The sequence below is a fragment of the Calonectris borealis genome, chromosome 20, assembly GCF_964195595.1.
Source record: "Calonectris borealis chromosome 20, bCalBor7.hap1.2, whole genome shotgun sequence".
Classification (NCBI taxonomy): Eukaryota; Metazoa; Chordata; class Aves; order Procellariiformes; family Procellariidae; genus Calonectris; species Calonectris borealis.
In genome coordinates this window covers 1,743,366-1,759,031 of record NC_134331.1, presented here as the reverse complement: position 1 = coordinate 1,759,031, position 15,666 = coordinate 1,743,366, and the positions used below count along the sequence as shown (strand labels likewise).

The window sequence follows — 15,666 nt, the reverse complement described above, 5'->3', positions numbered from 1 at the left end:
AGTCACGCTGGAGGAAGGATGGGGAGGATGGGGGACGGGAGGTGGGGGGTGCTGGGGAGTTGACACCGACCCTCGTCCGAGCGGAAGGGACCGGGCAGAGCAGGTGACAGGGCTTCCAGCACCAAGCCATGAGGAAGAGCAGGGCAGCACGCATCCAGCCCCCCGTCCCCCTCCTGCACCGCAGCGTGGGAAAGGGGGGACGCGGGGTGCAGTCCACAGTGTGGGGGGGTGGCAATTCTGGCCTGGCACCCGCTGCGTGTAGCTGCTGAAGACCACCCTGGAGCGATCGGCTCTGCCCCTGCCCCTCCAGCACACAGACCCAGGGCTCAGGACCCCTGACCGCCCGCTCCTGCCCCGGCAAAGCCGCCCTCCTCGGGCAGCGCAGCGGGAGGGAAAGCCCGGGGGAGAGGGAGAGGTGCCGTCCTCCTGCGAGAGCACCCGGAGCGGTTTCTGTGCCAGAGGCCGGACTCTGCTCACAGGCTCTCGCTCCAGAGCCGAGCCGTGGGAACGCAGTGGTTTAGGTGGAGAAAACAGCCCGGTCTCGTCCACCCTCCCCTTTCCCATCCCACCCTGGCGTCCCCGCACCGGCAGATGCGGAGCCTTCACCTCGCGCTACAAGCGATGCGGGAGGTGAGGATGAGCATTGCCCACGAGGTGCCGCCCGCTTTGGGGTGCCGCCTTGCTCAACCGCGTACCCCGGCTCGATGCTCCAAGAGCACCAGCTCTAGAAGTTTTCCCGTGGCTCTGCCTGGCCCCTGCAGCGAGTCCCTGCCCGGGGCATCACGCACGTCCAGCTGTGCCACCCCAGCACCCCCGCCAGCCCCCCAAAAAGACCTCAGTGCCGGGCTCAACGCCTGCTCCCTGGCACAGCTCTGTCGGACACTGGCTCCAGCATGGCAGCGCCGGCACGGGCGACACAGCGCAGGGCTCGGGGGCTTTCTGCGGGGCAAAGCAGGGCGTTGTCAGCATTTATTTGCTTTTAATCATTTACTGCTCCTCCAAGGAACGCGCGTCCGCCTTCAAGCACATAGAGGCACCATGCGGGCTGAGCGGGCACCTGCCCGTCCCCTCGCTGCCTGCGCCGCGCTGTGCAGGCAGCTGCTCACCGAGCGCATCCCTGCACCGGCTTCGTTAAGTAAAGCCGAACCCGGGCGCTGAGGCAGCGCAGGCTGCCCTGCTGATGCTGCAGGAATTAAAACACGAGCAGCGTGTCACACTACAGTGAAATATGGATGGTGATTGCTGGGCCTGGTGCAGCCAGAGCCCTCTGGTAAGATACGGCTTCAGTGTCACCGCTGCAGCGATGCGTCAGCAGGGTTTTGGATATTTCATATTTGGTGGGCGGTGAAGGAGTTATTCGTGTGGAAAGCGGGGGAGGCGGCGGGGAGGGGTGTGTGTTGAGCCCCCTGCCCATCTCAGGAGCTGATGTTTGCACCCCCCAGCCCTGCCGGCTTCACCCCGGTCCTGTCCGTGCAAGCTCTGCCACCAGCGCCCTGACCGACGGTGCAGGGAGACGCCTGTTCCCGGCTGCACACCCACGGGAGTCTCCAGCAGGAGCCCCCGGCCGGGAGCATCTCCTCTCTGTGCTGGTTTTATGTTGAAAATACAGAAAGCCCGGCTTTCTAGCCCTGGGAAGGACCCGGCCCAGCACTGCATGTGCCCAGGTCAGCTTTGTCCCGGAAAGCCCCCCCCAGCAGTGACATTTCTGGCAGCTCAGAGCTGTGCAAGGGGGCTGTGGTCTGAAATACCCCGTTCCCCCGCTTTGCACCCAGGGGATCCCTTGGGCTGGGAATAACGGGGCTGCAGGTGGGGAGCGAGGGGCGCAGGGGGCTGCCACCGACATCCCAAAGGCCGCCGAGGTGGGATGCTGCAGGGCAGGAGCACGAGGCGGCTCCCGGGGGCTGCCAGGGCACCCCACGGCCGCCCTGCCGCAGCTCACCCCGGGGGAAAGGGCAGGAGGGCGAAACGTGCCGCCTCGGTGGGGCGGGCAGGGGAGGGAGCCGCAGCCGCAGCCCAATGCTTGCAGTAAAACCAGCAAAATAAAACCTTCTGCTGGTTCATTGCTGACTAATAAACAGCAGCACCATTGCTGCTGCGAGTAACAAAGTTTTCCTTCCCAGCCACTTGATTTTAGTGGGAACTTGACCTCATATTGGATCTGTCCTGAAAAGCCTCGCGGGGCTGCTGGCGGCATAATGAGAAATCTCTCCCGGTTATTGCAGAGCAAATAGGCTGATCCTGCAAGTGCTGGAGTGGCTTCGCTGCTACTTCACACGCAGACTGTCCCCGGGCAGGCGAGATTAATTACAGCTCCTGCCTGCCCGGCTGGAGCGGCAGGAACAGATTTATCACAAATCGGAGGCGATGGGAAGCAGAGACCTGTGTGTCCCGTAGAGCTCCCCTGTACGCCAGGAGCACGGATCCGGCCCCGTGCTCCTCGGAGCAGGGCTGGGGCTGGTCGCTTTGCTGCGGGGCTGCGCACGCGGTGGTGCTGCCTCGGCTGGGGCTGTCACCGGCGGCAGGGCTGTCACCGGGGGTGTTTGCAGCGGGTCGCTCTTGCAAGAGGCTGCCAGTCCCAGCACCTGCGTGGCCGCCCCAAAGCCCATGAGAAACCAGCTCTTCTTCCCCTCCCCGCCACTGGCTTCCCCCCCGCGCAGACGAGGAACCCCAGGAAAGCCGAGGGGTGGCTCCGCAGCTCTCCTGAGCCCCCACGGGATTGACCTGCGTGGAGGCATCCTTGCTGTCCCCGCTTCCTCAGCCCTGGGGGGCCAGGGCCATGAAACCTGGCGCTGTGGCTGGGCCGAGCATCGCCCCGGGCGCGCTTCCGACCATGCCCACCTCGGACCGAGCCTGGCTCCTGGCGCTGTGATGGCCAGTGCCCCCCGGTGCTCGATAGCCAAACCCCGCTCTGATGGGCAGGGAGAGACTGGGTTTGGACCTGGGGCCTTCCTGTTGCATCTCTACAGCTCCTCATATCAGCACCAAAGCTGCCTTGGACTTCTTTAAAATAACAATCTCCTAACGAACCGCACTGTCGTGTCTCTGGAGGGGTTCCTGACTCTCCGTCCCGACGGGAAGAGCCTTGCCTTTGCTGGAGACTCCACGGAGAGGTCCCTTCCCTCCCAGACCTGCACAGATGCAGGCGGCCTCACGGGCAGTCGTGCAGCCAGCAATCCCCAGCCAGCTCCATCCCCTGCAACGAGAGCTCCCAGGCTCCGCATCTGTGCTGCTGCTTTAGAGCAGGGCTCGACTCCCACATCTGTGGGGGTTGTTTCAGCCCTTGCTGTGAACGAGCTGATTTCGAACCGCTCAGGGAGAGTCTCCATCCCCTCTGCCAGGGCTGCGCCGGCCGCACGCCCTGCCCAGGGCTGCTCAAAGGAGGAATCGCCAGCAAGGCACGAGCAAAGGGCACAGCAGACCCCAAACCGGCCTTCCCACTGCTAGGTCTGAAACAAGAGCTGCCGCTTCCCGACCCAAGGACACCTCTGCCCTTCCCTGCCAGCCTCCGGCCCCCAGCCTCACACCCGTGTCTCGTGACGGATTTCAGCCCGCTCCCTGCTCGCTCCAGGACCCGGACCGCAAAAAGCCAGGGCAGGAGGACAGCCAGGCTCCAGCTGAGATTTGGGGGAACCTGCCTCGAGCTTTGTCCGGACCAGAAGGAGACAAGGGAAGCAAAGCCTGGGCGCCGCAGCCATTGCGCCCCACGCTGCGTGGCCGGGAGGGAAGGGGTGGGTGATTGTACATATGTGTATATATATACTGGCCATTCCAGCAAAGGGTTTTATTATACTGCCACTGTAGAGACACTCGGCAGCCTCTGTTTTGCTGTGGCTGCTGGAGCAGCCCCTCCCTGTGCACGCAGGAGCGAGTCAGACCCAGCCCCTCGGGGGTCCCTTGGCTCCCCCTCCCCGCGTGCCGTGGGGCTGGTGACACCGGCACAAGCCGGGAGGGACCGCGGAGGCTGCTCCCACGTTGACAGGCAGGGCAGGGGAAGGCGAGCTTTAGTCTCTACTAAACGCAAGAGCCTTTCCCTGCGCAGCCGGGGCTGTAGCGATCCGGGGGTCGTTCCCCCCCAGCAGCACCGCACTACACTGCCCACCTCCTGTACATACACTCCTCTGTACCTATAGCTGTGCTCTGTATAGTGTGCGTGGGTCTGCTGTACGACACATTGACGGAATACGCCAGAGAGCGTTTCTCTGCTTTAAGTCTTGCTTTCCTCCATAGCAATTGTTTCTCGATGTCTCGGTGTGGAACTAAGCCTTCCTGCAGCGAAGGCTCCCGACTGCCACGGTCTGTGCCACGGGGAGGGAGTCGCCGATGGGGGTGGGAAGGAAATAAAAGAGTTTTCCTATAGTTTCTGACTCTGTGTGCGTGTGTCAGAGCTGGGCGGGAGCAGCGGGGTATGACCCAGGCTTGGACACCTCCCTGGGAGGAGAAAAGGTGCCAACCCCGCAGTCCCACCAAGGGTGACTCGCGCTCGGTCCCTCCCCCAAGACCAGTTCTTCCCCACCTCCATCGCACTGGTGGTGAGCAACGTGCCCGGTTCTTCACCCACTGGGTGGTCTCAGCTTTGGAGGGTCCACGCAGCAGGAGAGCTGCGTTTGCCCAAAACCCCCCCAAGATTGCTCCCTGGTCAGCACGGGCTCGGGGCACAGCTGACCCACTGCATGGGTCACAGACGAAGCACGACCACAGATCGTTCTTCGAGTACAAGGGGGCGCAGAAACTCAGTCTGAACAGCTGGAAGGGAAAAGCTTCTCTCCTCAAGACGGCAACACCTCCGGGCTGGTTTTGATGAGATCAGGGCACGTAAAGTGCCACCGCTGGAGGTTTAATCTACCGGGGAGCCCAGCACAGAGAGGGGGTGTGCACGCACGGGTGCGTGCTTAGAGAAGAGGTACATTACTGGGGAAACACACGGATGTAAAGAAATTGGCTCTGCTATAAACTGAAAGTTCAGCTCTGACCAGCCGCACAGGCCTTCAACAGCTTCCATGCAAATAAACCCCTTCGAAACACCTACGATTCTTTCTTCCCCCGCCCCCCAGTTTGCAACACAAACAGGGTTTTATGGGATTTGAATACAACGTCTACCAGCAAAGCCCCAACCACCTCTCCCCCGAGACCACCAGCGTGTCCCGCAGGGCTGGGTGCTCTCCTGCCAGGCGGAGGCGAGCGGCCCCGCGGGGGGTAGCTGGGGCAGGATTTTCCTCTGGGAACAAGCGTTTGTAAGAAAGCGATTACCACGCTTGTTGCTACACCTGGCTGAGTCAGCATTAGGTGCTAAACAGGTACGGTGGGAGTTCTTCTGGTCAGATTTATATATAACTATATGTACACGCAAGTACGTACACAGAGAGATGGCTCTGGGTTTCCGTCAGAAAAGATTAAGTCTTTACACGAAGGCTGACAAGAGAAAGGCAGCAACTTCCCAGGGAAGATTTTGCAAACAAAAACCAGAGCGTGCTGATTTCATTCTGCCTCCGCAGGCTGAAAATACGCGAGATGATGGAAAGTGTAGGAATTGCAAGTTGGAGCTACATAAAAAAAGAGAGAGGAAGAAATAAAATACTATTCAGAGAGGTGTTTTTGTTTCCAGTGGGTGCATTCCAGCTATGCCCCCCACCGACATGCTTTCACTCGGTGCGATTTTGCCAAACCTGAGCGGGAGGAGCACTTTCTCTTATTAAAACCGCATCAGATGGGGCCGGCGGCGTTTTGTCGAAAGCATTTCGGGGGAACACCTTGGTGCGCAGAGCAGGGCTGTTGGAGCGGACCTCAGCACACCCCCAACTGCAGCCTCGCCGCCCCCCTCCCAGCTTTGAGCAGAGCCACCAAACCAAAAAAGCCCCGTCAGGAGGAGAACCCTGGGCTCGGCCCGGCAGCTCCCCCCTCCCCGGGCCGCGCAGGGCGGCGGGGCCCCGCCACGCTCCGCCGTCGCGCTGTCTCCCTCTAGCGCTGCCGGGCGGCGGTGGCGGGTCACGGGCCGGGGGTTGCGCCGGGCGATCCCCTCTAGGGCAGTCCCGCCGGAGCCGGGGGGGGACGCGGGGACTCAGCGAGAGCCGCCCCGGCCCCGCTCCCCGGGGGCTGAGGCAGGGCCGCGGCCTGCTCCGATAGAGGAAGCCAGGCCGCAACCCACCCCCCGGCTCCGGAGGGGCCTCCCGGGGTGTGTGGAGCGAGAGCGGCACCCGCAGGACGCGGTAACCGGCCCATTTCCCCGGGAAACGGGCCAAAAAAAAAAAAAAAAAAAGAAACCACGGTGTTTTCTCCACCCCTCGGCCCCGGGCCGCGTCGCCATGGCAACGGCTCTGCCCTGCACAAAGATGGCGGCGCCCCGCCCCGACGCCAGCCCGGAAGCGCCCTCCCCTTCCCGTCACAAAGATGGCGGCGGCGAAGGCGTCCACGTCGGCGCCATCCCGGATCCAGGCTGGGGCGGCCATGGCGGCGCGGGGCGGGGAGGCCGAGGCGCTCTTTGAGGCGCACACGGCGGCCGAGCTGCGGGCGGTGGAGCGGCGGCTGCGGGCCGGCATCGAACAGAAGCGGGAGGAACTGCGACAGATGGTGGGCGAGCGATATCGCGACCTCATCGAAGCGGCCGATACCATCGCCGAGATGCGCCTCAGCGCCGAGCGCCTCCTGGGCGCCGTCCGGGGCCTGCAGCGGGGCGGCGCGGCCCGGCCCGGCCCCGCGGCGCCGGTGAGGGAGGGCGAGGGGTGGCGGCGGGGCGGGGGGCGGCCCCGGAGCCCCCCTGACCCCCTCTTTTCCCCCGCTCCAGGCTCGGCCGCCGGCTCAGGAGAGCTTCTACCGGGCGGCGGCGCAGCTGAAGCTGCTGCTGGACGTCCCCGAGAAGGTGTGGGGTGCCGTGGAGGCCGGCCGGTACCTGCCCGCCGCCCGGCTCCACCTGCTCGGCGGCCACCTCCGCCGGCAGCTGCAGCTCGACGCGCCCCGCGCCCGCGGCAGCCCCGTCCTCGCCCGCTTCCCCATCCTGCTGCGGCAAGTGGCCGCCGCCAGCCACCTCAGGTGGGCCGGCCTGCGGCCGTGGCTGGCTCCTCGGTGGGCAGCGGGAAGCAATGTTGTACGAGGAGGGTGGTGGGATGCTTTCCCAGGGAAGTGGTGGATGCCCCATCCTTGGAAGTGGTCGAGGTCAGGTTGGACGGGGTTTTGAGCAACCTGGTCCAGCGGAAGATGTCCCTGCCCATGGCAGCGGGGTTGGATGATCTTTCGAGGTCCCTTCCAACCCAAACCATTCTGTGAGGCTGTGAGCCGAGACCCCAGTGCTGCCCCGAGGCTCTCGCTGCCAGCCACCCTGCCCCGTGGAGCAAGAACGCCTCACCCAGTCCCGCAACACCCGGATAGTCCCACTTCTGCCTGGGGAAAATAACATCCTTGCTTGGTGGGTTATCACATAACCACACCTGAGTATCTCGGTCAGGCACCGAGACCAGTGACTGTCCGCCTCATTCGTTTAGTGGTGGACTTGGCAGTGTTAGGTTTATGGTTGGACTCAATGATCTTAAAGGTCTTTTTCAACCTAAATGATTCTATGATTCCCTTGCCAGATCCACCATCCTGCAGGAGAGCAAGTCCCTGCTGAAGAGCCAGACCATGTCGGACCAGGCGGTGGCAGAAGCCCTGTGTGCCATCATGCTCCTGGAGGACAGCTCTCCACGCCAGGCCCTTGCCGACTTCCTTCTGGCCAGGAAGCTGGCCATTCAGCAGCTTCTCAACCAGCCGCACCACGGTCAGTACGATGGGCTGCCTCCTTTCTAAAGTCAGGGTAGCCCCCTTCGCTTCATCTCTCTCTCACCCTGCAGAAGAGCAGGCGAGTGAGTCCCATAAAGCTCACGATGGTGGGGACGCAATCACATCCTGCTACCGCTGGCAGCATTTTGCCACGGCAGCAAAACACCGCAAAAATTAACAGTGCTCAGGGTCTTAAGCCAAGCCCATCTGTAATGGGGAAGCAGGTGGTGCCCGGGGCCCCAGTCCTTTGCCCTCCAACCCTTCCCTGGAAGGTTTCGCTGGAACCGCAGGCCTGTGAAATGCGGGGCTGCTCCCGCCTCTGTTGAAGGGGCTGCGTTGGCTGAAAGGCATTTCTCTGCAGGTGCAGGTATAAAAGCTCAGGTGTGTTCGCTGATGGAGCTGCTAACCACTACCCTGTACCAGGCTCACGCTCTCTTCTACACCATGCCTGAAGGGATGCCGCCAGATCCAGCCCTGCCCTGCGGCTTGCTCTTCTCGACCCTGGAGAGCACCACGGGCCAGCACCCAGCAGGTGAGTGCCCGGGCAGCTCCGCGTTAGGCCTCTGCCTGCCCAGGTTTGCAGGTAGGAGGCCACCCCCGTGCTGGGCTGATTCCCCCCAACCCTGTGTGCTTCCAGGGAGAGGTGGGGTTCTGGAGGACGAGGTGAAGCTGAGCAGCTGGTTCAGGTACCTCCCGGGGTCCGTGGTGGAGTTCCAGCCAGCCCTGCGGACCCTGGCACACCCCATCAGCCAGGACTACCTCAGAGACACGCTGCAGAAGTGGATCGCCATGTGAGTGTGACAGCGTCCCCCTTTGCAGGGCTCCCCCAGACACTGCGCGGCCTCTGTGCCAAGGCAGCAGCACAACGCAAACCCAAGCTCGCCTGCTTCCTCGCTCACTCCAGCCGGGCTGCGCCTTCCGCTGGCTTGTTCGTCCAGCGTTAAAACAGCCAGAGGCAGCATAGCACCATCTAACAGTCAGGCTGCCTCACCCCAATAGAACAGACCACCTGGGCTGCACAGCAATATTTGTCTAGAGCTGCTTTACGTTGCCATAACCATCAGCAAACAAGCACAGAGTAAATGAGAAGAAAAATCCCTTACCTGGCTCTTTTAGCTCCTGGTCCAGCACCTCTTTCCTCCTTGCTGCTCTTCCCTGGACTGTGTGGGGGCAGCCAGCCCCCCTTTATAGAGCTGCCAGCTCCACCCTTCCCACCTTGCTTTGCCCTGTGGATGGGAACATCCTGGAGCCCTGCCTGCCCCTTAATAGCCTCGTCAGTCCTCTGTCATTATCCGATGGAGCCAGCTGGTCCCTGCTGACAGCTGCAGCCCCCCACGATGTGCTCACTGGCCACGGGATGCTTCCCCAGCAACCCTTCCCAGAGCCCCCACCTGCCCTCCCTGCCTGCTGGCACTCCTGGGGTGCAGTGCTCCTGGCCCCGACACCCGCCAGAGCCCAGGGTTCCTGCCGCTGGGCACATGGCTTTCCTGCGGGGCCCCAGTGTGGGATCCAGGGTGCAGCTGCCTCAGCGGGAGACAGAGGCACCCTCAGCCCCGCAGGTGATTCTGCAGGCAGAGCCTCTTACCGACAGGTTAAGAATTCCCCCAGAGATGTAGCCACTGTTCTCTCCTGCCTTCCCCGGGGTTGTGTCTGAGCACGTCAGGCTGAAGGGAAACGTTCCCTTCAGGTGCAGTGACGACGTCAGGGCTGGGGTCAGCAACCTGCTCGTCTACGTGAAGAGCATGAAAGGCCTCGCGGGGATTCGCGACGCGGTGTGGGAGCTGCTCACGAGCGAGTCCGTAAGCCAGAACTGGGAGGCGGTGTGCCGTCGCCTTTTGGACAAGCCTGTTTCCTTCTGGGAGGACCTGCTGCAGCAGCTGTTCCTGGACAGGCTAGAGGTGGGCGCTCTGCCACGGCAATTCATGGGGAGCCTTGCTGTGTGCCCCCTCTTGTCTCAAACAGCGGTGCCTGTTAGCAGCACTAAGTGTGTATTTTAAGTGCTAGGTGGCAGGAGGCACATGTAAAAGGTCCTTTTTTATTTTTTCTCCTGGTTCTATTCCAGACACTGACCAAAGAAGGGTTTGACTCCATCTCAAGCAGCTCCAAACAGCTTCTCACCTTAGCTCTGCAAGAACTTGAAGTCAAATCCGGCACCTCTGCCCTGAGCAAGCCCATCCAGTTTGAACACAACGTGGCCCTGTTCCTGTGGTCAGAGAGCTCCAGCGACCTGCCTTCCGATGCTGCTTGGGTCAACGTGGCAAACCGTGGCCAGTTCGCCAAGAGCGGCCTGTCCATGAAGGCCCAGGCGCTCACGCCGTGCGTGCAGAGCTTCTGCTCGGCTCTGGACTCAAAGCTGAAGGCCAGGTTGGACGACCTCCTGTTCTACCTTCCCGCAGACTCCTCGGCTGCCAAGGAGGCCGCTCCTGCAGTACAGCCGCGCTCTGCCTTCGACCGCTACGCCGACGCCGGCACGGTGGAGGGGCTGCTCCGCGACCACTGCGTCGCCTGCATCCACCACGTGCTGGGTTGCGTGCGTGAAGAGCTCCAGAGCGCCCAGAGCCTGCTGGGGGGGCAGGCGGACGCTCCCAGCGATGCCAGACTCAATGCTGTCCTCTTCATGGCGAGACTCTGCCAGTCCCTGACCGAGCTCTGCCCTCACCTGAAGCAGTGTATCCTGGGCCAGTCGGGCAGCACGGAGACGGCGCTGAAGGAAACCCGCTCCACCAAGAAGCTGGGGAAGGGGAAAGCCCAGGAAGTGACGCCCGTGCAGGCCAAGTGGCAGGGGGTGAAGGCAGAGCTCCTGCAGCAGAGCCTGTTTGCTTACCAGATCTGGAGCTCAGCTGTCACCAAAGTAAGGAGCTGCTTCCTGCGTGGGTTTCGCTCGCTCAGCTCCCTGCGGTCAGCGCTGCTGCTCCTTAGCTGGCTGCTGAGAGCTCGGCGCGCTGCTGCCACACTGCTCAGTCAGCCTGCAGGGAGAGGAGGCGGCGGCAGCTCGAAGTGGCAGCCAGAGGGATGGTGTCCATAAGATTCGCTTGGGGAGGAGCGGGGGGATGCGGGAGGTCGGTGTCTCCACAGGCAGGAGCAGGCTGCCCGTCCTTTGGTACTCCCCTAGAGCTGTCTGTCTGTGACTGGGTGCTTTTGTGTTTTGCGCTCTAGGGTCTGGTTCAGTGCTTTACCCGCACGTTGCTGCTGGACACAGCTGGCTCCGTCTTGGCCACAGCCACCAACTGGGATGAAATTGAAATTCAGGAGGAGACCGAATCTGGAAACAGCGTAACATCAAAGATCCGGCTGCCTGTGCAGGTACAAGAAACGTCCTCTCGGTAACCACAGAGAAACCGTCTGCTGGGAGGAGAAAAGTGCTGGTTTCCAAAACCACTGCTTTGTCAAATGGTGCTGACCTGCTGTGGAGTTCGCTTGGTGTTATGAGCAGAAGGCAAACACTGTCCGGTGCTCTTATTTGCTCACCTCCTAAGGACAGAGGTCAGAGGAAGGAAATTAGATAGTTGCTGCTGTATATTCAAATGATTTAAGATTGGCCCAGATCCTGTAGAACAGCCAAAGAAGGACTTGTGCCTGGTTTATGCCCCCAGGAGAGAGATTTTATGGAAACTGGATGCACTGAAGGACAGGGCTGCAACAGTGCGACTGCGCAAAGCCTAAGAGAACTGAGGCTGGCAGCTTTCTGTAGGCGTGGTGCTGGTGCAAGAACAAGGCTCACAGTGACAAAGCAGGTGGTGGTAGCACGGAGGGAGAGGAGGGCCAGGCAAGAGCGAGTTCTGTGTTTGCACAGTACGGGAGGGGCAATAGTCTTTTGTAGTGAACCTTATAAGGTGAATTTTCTGGATTCTGAAGGAAAAAGCAGCCGGATGAGAGCTCAGGATAGCTGGAAGGCCCAGAAGAGCGAGGGAGTAAATAACGAGCCCAGGTAGCGAGTGGTCAGAGCAGGGTCAGTGGTGACAGAAGAGGCACAACAAGCAATTCTGTTCTGACTACACTCGGGTGAATAAATCTAGTAAAAGTACTTGTGGGATTTTGAGGACTGCTGTAACCAAAAGTCTGGTGTGTCAATAAATAAAACCCCATGAGTTACTTGAGCCATGCTATGGGGGCAGGTAGGTCTCAGCAGCAGAGCTTTGTGGTTGCTGAGGAAGTAGGAAGCTCACATCACAAGAACTGAAGTGATGTTGTGCTGCTGATAAAGCTAACGTAGCTTATAGACCACATGAAAATAACAGTTTTCTTAAACAGCCGTCCTGGTACGTCCAATGCCTCCTCTTCAGCCTGTGCCAAGAGGTGAACCGGGTCGGTGGTCACACTCTTCCGAAAGTCACCTTGCAGGAGTTGCTGAGGACCTGCATGGCAGAAGTGCTTGCTGCCTATGAAAAGCTCATGGAAGAGAAGCAGGAGAAGGTACGTGAGTAGGATCAGCCCTCGCTCCAGCTGGCGTGGGACGGGAGGGTCACTGGGCACGTGGCGATGCACAGGCTCCTGTCCCTCGGCACAGAAAATGTCTGCTATGAGAGTTGGAAAGGGTGAGTACATTCTTCCCTGCATCCCCCAAAAATGAGGCAAAAAGGGATCAGACAGCAGATTGCATGCTCAGAACGGTTCAGCTAGGTTGGTTGTTTCTTGGTGCTGGTGTTTTTAAACGTTTCCCCTGAAGCAGTCCTTTGACAGCCCTCTCTCAGTGTGAGTGAAGAGCCCCGTCCCTGACTGTCCTATTTGCAGAAAGCAGGCACCTTCCCCATGACCCAGAACAGAGCTCTGCAGTTACTCTACGATCTGCGGTACCTGAGTATCATCTTGATGGCGAAGAGTGAGGAAGCAAAAACCTGCAGGATCAAGCATGACTCCGGGTGCGGTGCAGTTCCGGGGTTCAGATACTAGCAGTAGTTTGTGGGGCCCTCAAATGGTTTAAACCAATATCCTAGCGGCTGTGAGGAGAACGCCTGCAGGAGCGGTGCCTTGGAGCCTCACGGGAGAAGGGCAGTGCAGACTCTAAGCTCTGACTTCTTCACCGACGCTAAGCTCATCCTCAGAATACAAGAGGGGTGGGATTCTGCGGCCGAGAGCTTGGAGACAGGGGGCTGGTCCCCCCGCTTGCATGTGCAGCGTGTCCGTACGGTGTCAGGGATACCAACAGAGGATGCCCTGGAGAGAACAGTTAAGCTCCCACCCAAGAGTTCAAACCTTGTATATGCTGCAGTCTTGAGAACTGAGGCATCTCTCTCTGAGATGTACTGCAGGGAGAAGGTCCCTCTGCAAGAGCAGATGCTGTAAGTTGTGTAATAGCTGGAAACCCTTTAGGCAGCTGCTGTTCTGCTGAGTAATTCCTGTTTTGCTCAGTCACCTCTTAAGGGCAAGTTCCTCACTGTTTCAGAGGGACCAGTGAAACCGCCCCGTTGGCATCAGCAGCCGTCGCTAGGATGTAAGCCCTGACAGGACTCCTCTGCTCTGCTTGTAGGATTGAGAAGGTGACCGACGTCCTGGAGGGACACATAGATCCGTTTGACTTGGACGTTTTTACTCCACACTTGAACAGCAACCTTAATCGCCTGGTTCAGCGAACCTCTGTAAGTTCAAGGAAAAGGAAGGGATGGATCAGGAAGCAGGGCTGCAAAACACATTTTGAAGGGTAGCCTGGGGTGGCTTTGTAAACTGCTTAATGCCTAAAGATAACTACTGGCACTTACTCAGAAATGGGCAGAGCATTTAATGCCAGCTGAAGATAAGAGGAGCTTGCTGCGCTGGCTGCACGGCACATAATCATGCACGGAGTTGGCTGAACTTTATCTAACAGGATTCACTGGAGCCTGTGCAACACTAATTGGGTTAAGTAGTGCTGAAACAGGCCTAGAACTCAACTATGGTAATAACGAGCAGCGCCAATTAAAAGCAAGAGTTAGGGGGGAAAGGAGACACTTCGTATTCAAACTTTAAAACCAATCACAAATACTGTGGTGTGCCAGTAGACTCAGCAGCAATGCAGCTGCCCCCAAATACAGACAGCTCCTTCATGCCTTCTAGGTTCTCTTCGGCTTGCTGACCGGGACAGAGAACCAGTACACGAGCAGGAGCAGCGCTCTGAGCTCCCAGGAGCTCCACAACATCTTGCCGTTAGCATCCAGCCAGATCAGGTAAGGTACTCAAGCCCTTCTGTGCCTTCTCACGTCTCTTTGGGAAGCGGGTCTAGAATTGCTGCTTCCCTGTGACTGGCTGCATTTCTTTCTTCCCTCTCTTAAGATTTGGACTTCTGCCGCTGAGTATGTCAAGCTCGCGAAAGAGTAAGTCTGCTACCAGGAGCACAGAAAGAGTTCAGGTAGGTAAAACTGAGCCGTACTAAACTTTTTGCCAGTGCTCGTTCTCCCACCAACACTAGAGCTTGCGGGGAAAGAAGGAAGTAGCCAAACAGTTAATATTTAACCTGATTTTTATTTTCGGTAAAATGAGAGAACCATTATGGCAACACAGCACGAGATGGTTTGGATTTCCCCTTGACCCTCAAAAAAAACCTGATGGCCCCTGTATTTTGGGGCCCACTGCTCTGTGGCAAAACATAGGCAATAACCACCGTGAAAATGCAGTGAAGACTTATACAGATGAGGCATTTCGAGGTCAATGCATAAAGACAATTCATTTAAAGATGGCTGCAGGAAACATTGAAGGATACTAGCTAATTATTTGAACTCCTTTCCAGTGCGATGCTGACCTTAACTCCTGACGAAGCCTGGCTTGGGTATTTAAGCCTGTGTGAACGGAGTGGCGTGCTTCTCCTGCAGAGGCTCTGTGTTTCCTGTTTCTGAGTTTTATCAGTGGACAGCTATTATGTTGCTACGCTTCCCCCAGTTTAAAACATCTGCTTAGATGGAGTTCTCTATGCTGAGGATTGAGAGAGCCAAGGAATACCTCACCGCTACAGGAAGGAGTAATTAGTAATCTGTTTCCTTCAGCTATTATTAACCCAATAATCCATCTGTGGTGATGTCTTTTCAACTGGGACAGAAGAGTAAAGGTCTGGTTTTAACAGAGCAGAGCGTGTTACTTGAGATGCTGATGTTTCCTCTGCAACTGTTGTTCTCCATTATTCAGAAGCATTAAGGACCAGACATAGTATAAGGGTTGTTTAAAAGCCCAAAGCTTCACAATAAAGGTATTCTTTACCTCTTACACCTCAGCTGTAGAACGTAGAAGTGTGCAGTGATGTTTGGCTGGCTCCTACCACTCCCCTCGCCTGCTGTGGTGGCCCACGTACATTCTGCGCTAGCCACACTTCTCAGAATCCACGACAGATGCTTGCTCGTTTTATGCTAGAACAGTTCAGAAGAGGTTAAAGTCCATAGCTGCTCAAGAACAGCCCTCTGCAAGGGCAACAGCTGTACTTCTACCATGCTGTTACCCCTTGCTCGGAGAGCAACAGCCCCTTCCCTGCGGTCAGAATGATTTTTAATTTTTTTTGAGCATTGAATGACATCTGAAAGTTACCTGTTGCTAACAGGAGCAAGGCGCTGTGCTTCTGCCACTCGGAACTGCCTCTGTCTGCCTGTCTCTAACCACCAGGAGTGACACTGCTTAGGCTGGAGTTCAAGCTCAAGTTGCCTAGGAAGAGCTGTTCCGCTGTAGTCTATGCCTCCGTGCAGCTACTGTAGACGAGGGTATGAAGTCAAAGGTATGCTGTAAGAGTTACTGACGCTTTTGTTTCTAAAAACTAACAGGTTCCACCTCCTGCACTCACAAGGGCAGAAGACGAGGCATCGCGCCCTGGCTCTTTGTTCAGGCAGCTTGTAACCGAGGAGGAAGACACAGCTGCACCTTCTCTCTTCAAGCTGGGATGGCTTTCTGGCATGACCAAGTGATGCAATAAAAAATAAAAAGTTTGTCTGTGTATTCGTCTTCACCGAGATCGCTCTCTCCCTGTGG

The 15,666-nt window shown here is 58.5% G+C and overlaps 1 protein-coding gene across 2 annotated transcripts; it reads left to right on the top strand.

The window, feature by feature from the left end:
- Positions 1-6,368: 6,368 nt before the first annotated feature.
- COG1 (component of oligomeric golgi complex 1) lies at positions 6,369-15,623 on the top strand. Of its 2 annotated transcripts, XM_075169400.1 has the most exons (15): positions 6,369-6,699; positions 6,779-7,023; positions 7,563-7,744; positions 8,108-8,278; positions 8,384-8,537; positions 9,434-9,644; positions 9,809-10,597; positions 10,903-11,049; positions 11,998-12,159; positions 12,478-12,605; positions 13,214-13,322; positions 13,777-13,886; positions 13,993-14,068; positions 14,447-14,485; positions 15,462-15,623. In XM_075169400.1, the coding sequence occupies exons 1-14, from the start codon at positions 6,385-6,387 to the stop codon at positions 14,468-14,470; spliced, it is 2,823 nt and encodes a 940-aa protein (XP_075025501.1). In that variant the 5' UTR covers positions 6,369-6,384; the 3' UTR covers positions 14,471-14,485; positions 15,462-15,623. The 2 variants fall into 2 exon arrangements, with proteins under 2 accessions (XP_075025501.1, XP_075025499.1); XM_075169398.1 differs by lacking the exon at positions 14,447-14,485.
- Positions 15,624-15,666: the final 43 nt, after the last annotated feature.

Excerpts from the sequence above, each read along its gene's own strand:
- COG1 (XM_075169398.1), top strand. The coding sequence starts at position 6,385 with ATGGCGGCGGCGAAGGCGTCCACGTCGGCGCCATCCCGGATCCAGGCT. Across the intron at positions 9,645-9,808 it reads TGTTCCTGGACAGGCTAGAG|ACACTGACCAAAGAAGGGTT; the intron begins GTGGGCGCTCTG and ends GTTCTATTCCAG. Across the intron at positions 12,160-12,477 it reads TGGAAGAGAAGCAGGAGAAG|AAAGCAGGCACCTTCCCCAT; the intron begins GTACGTGAGTAG and ends TCCTATTTGCAG.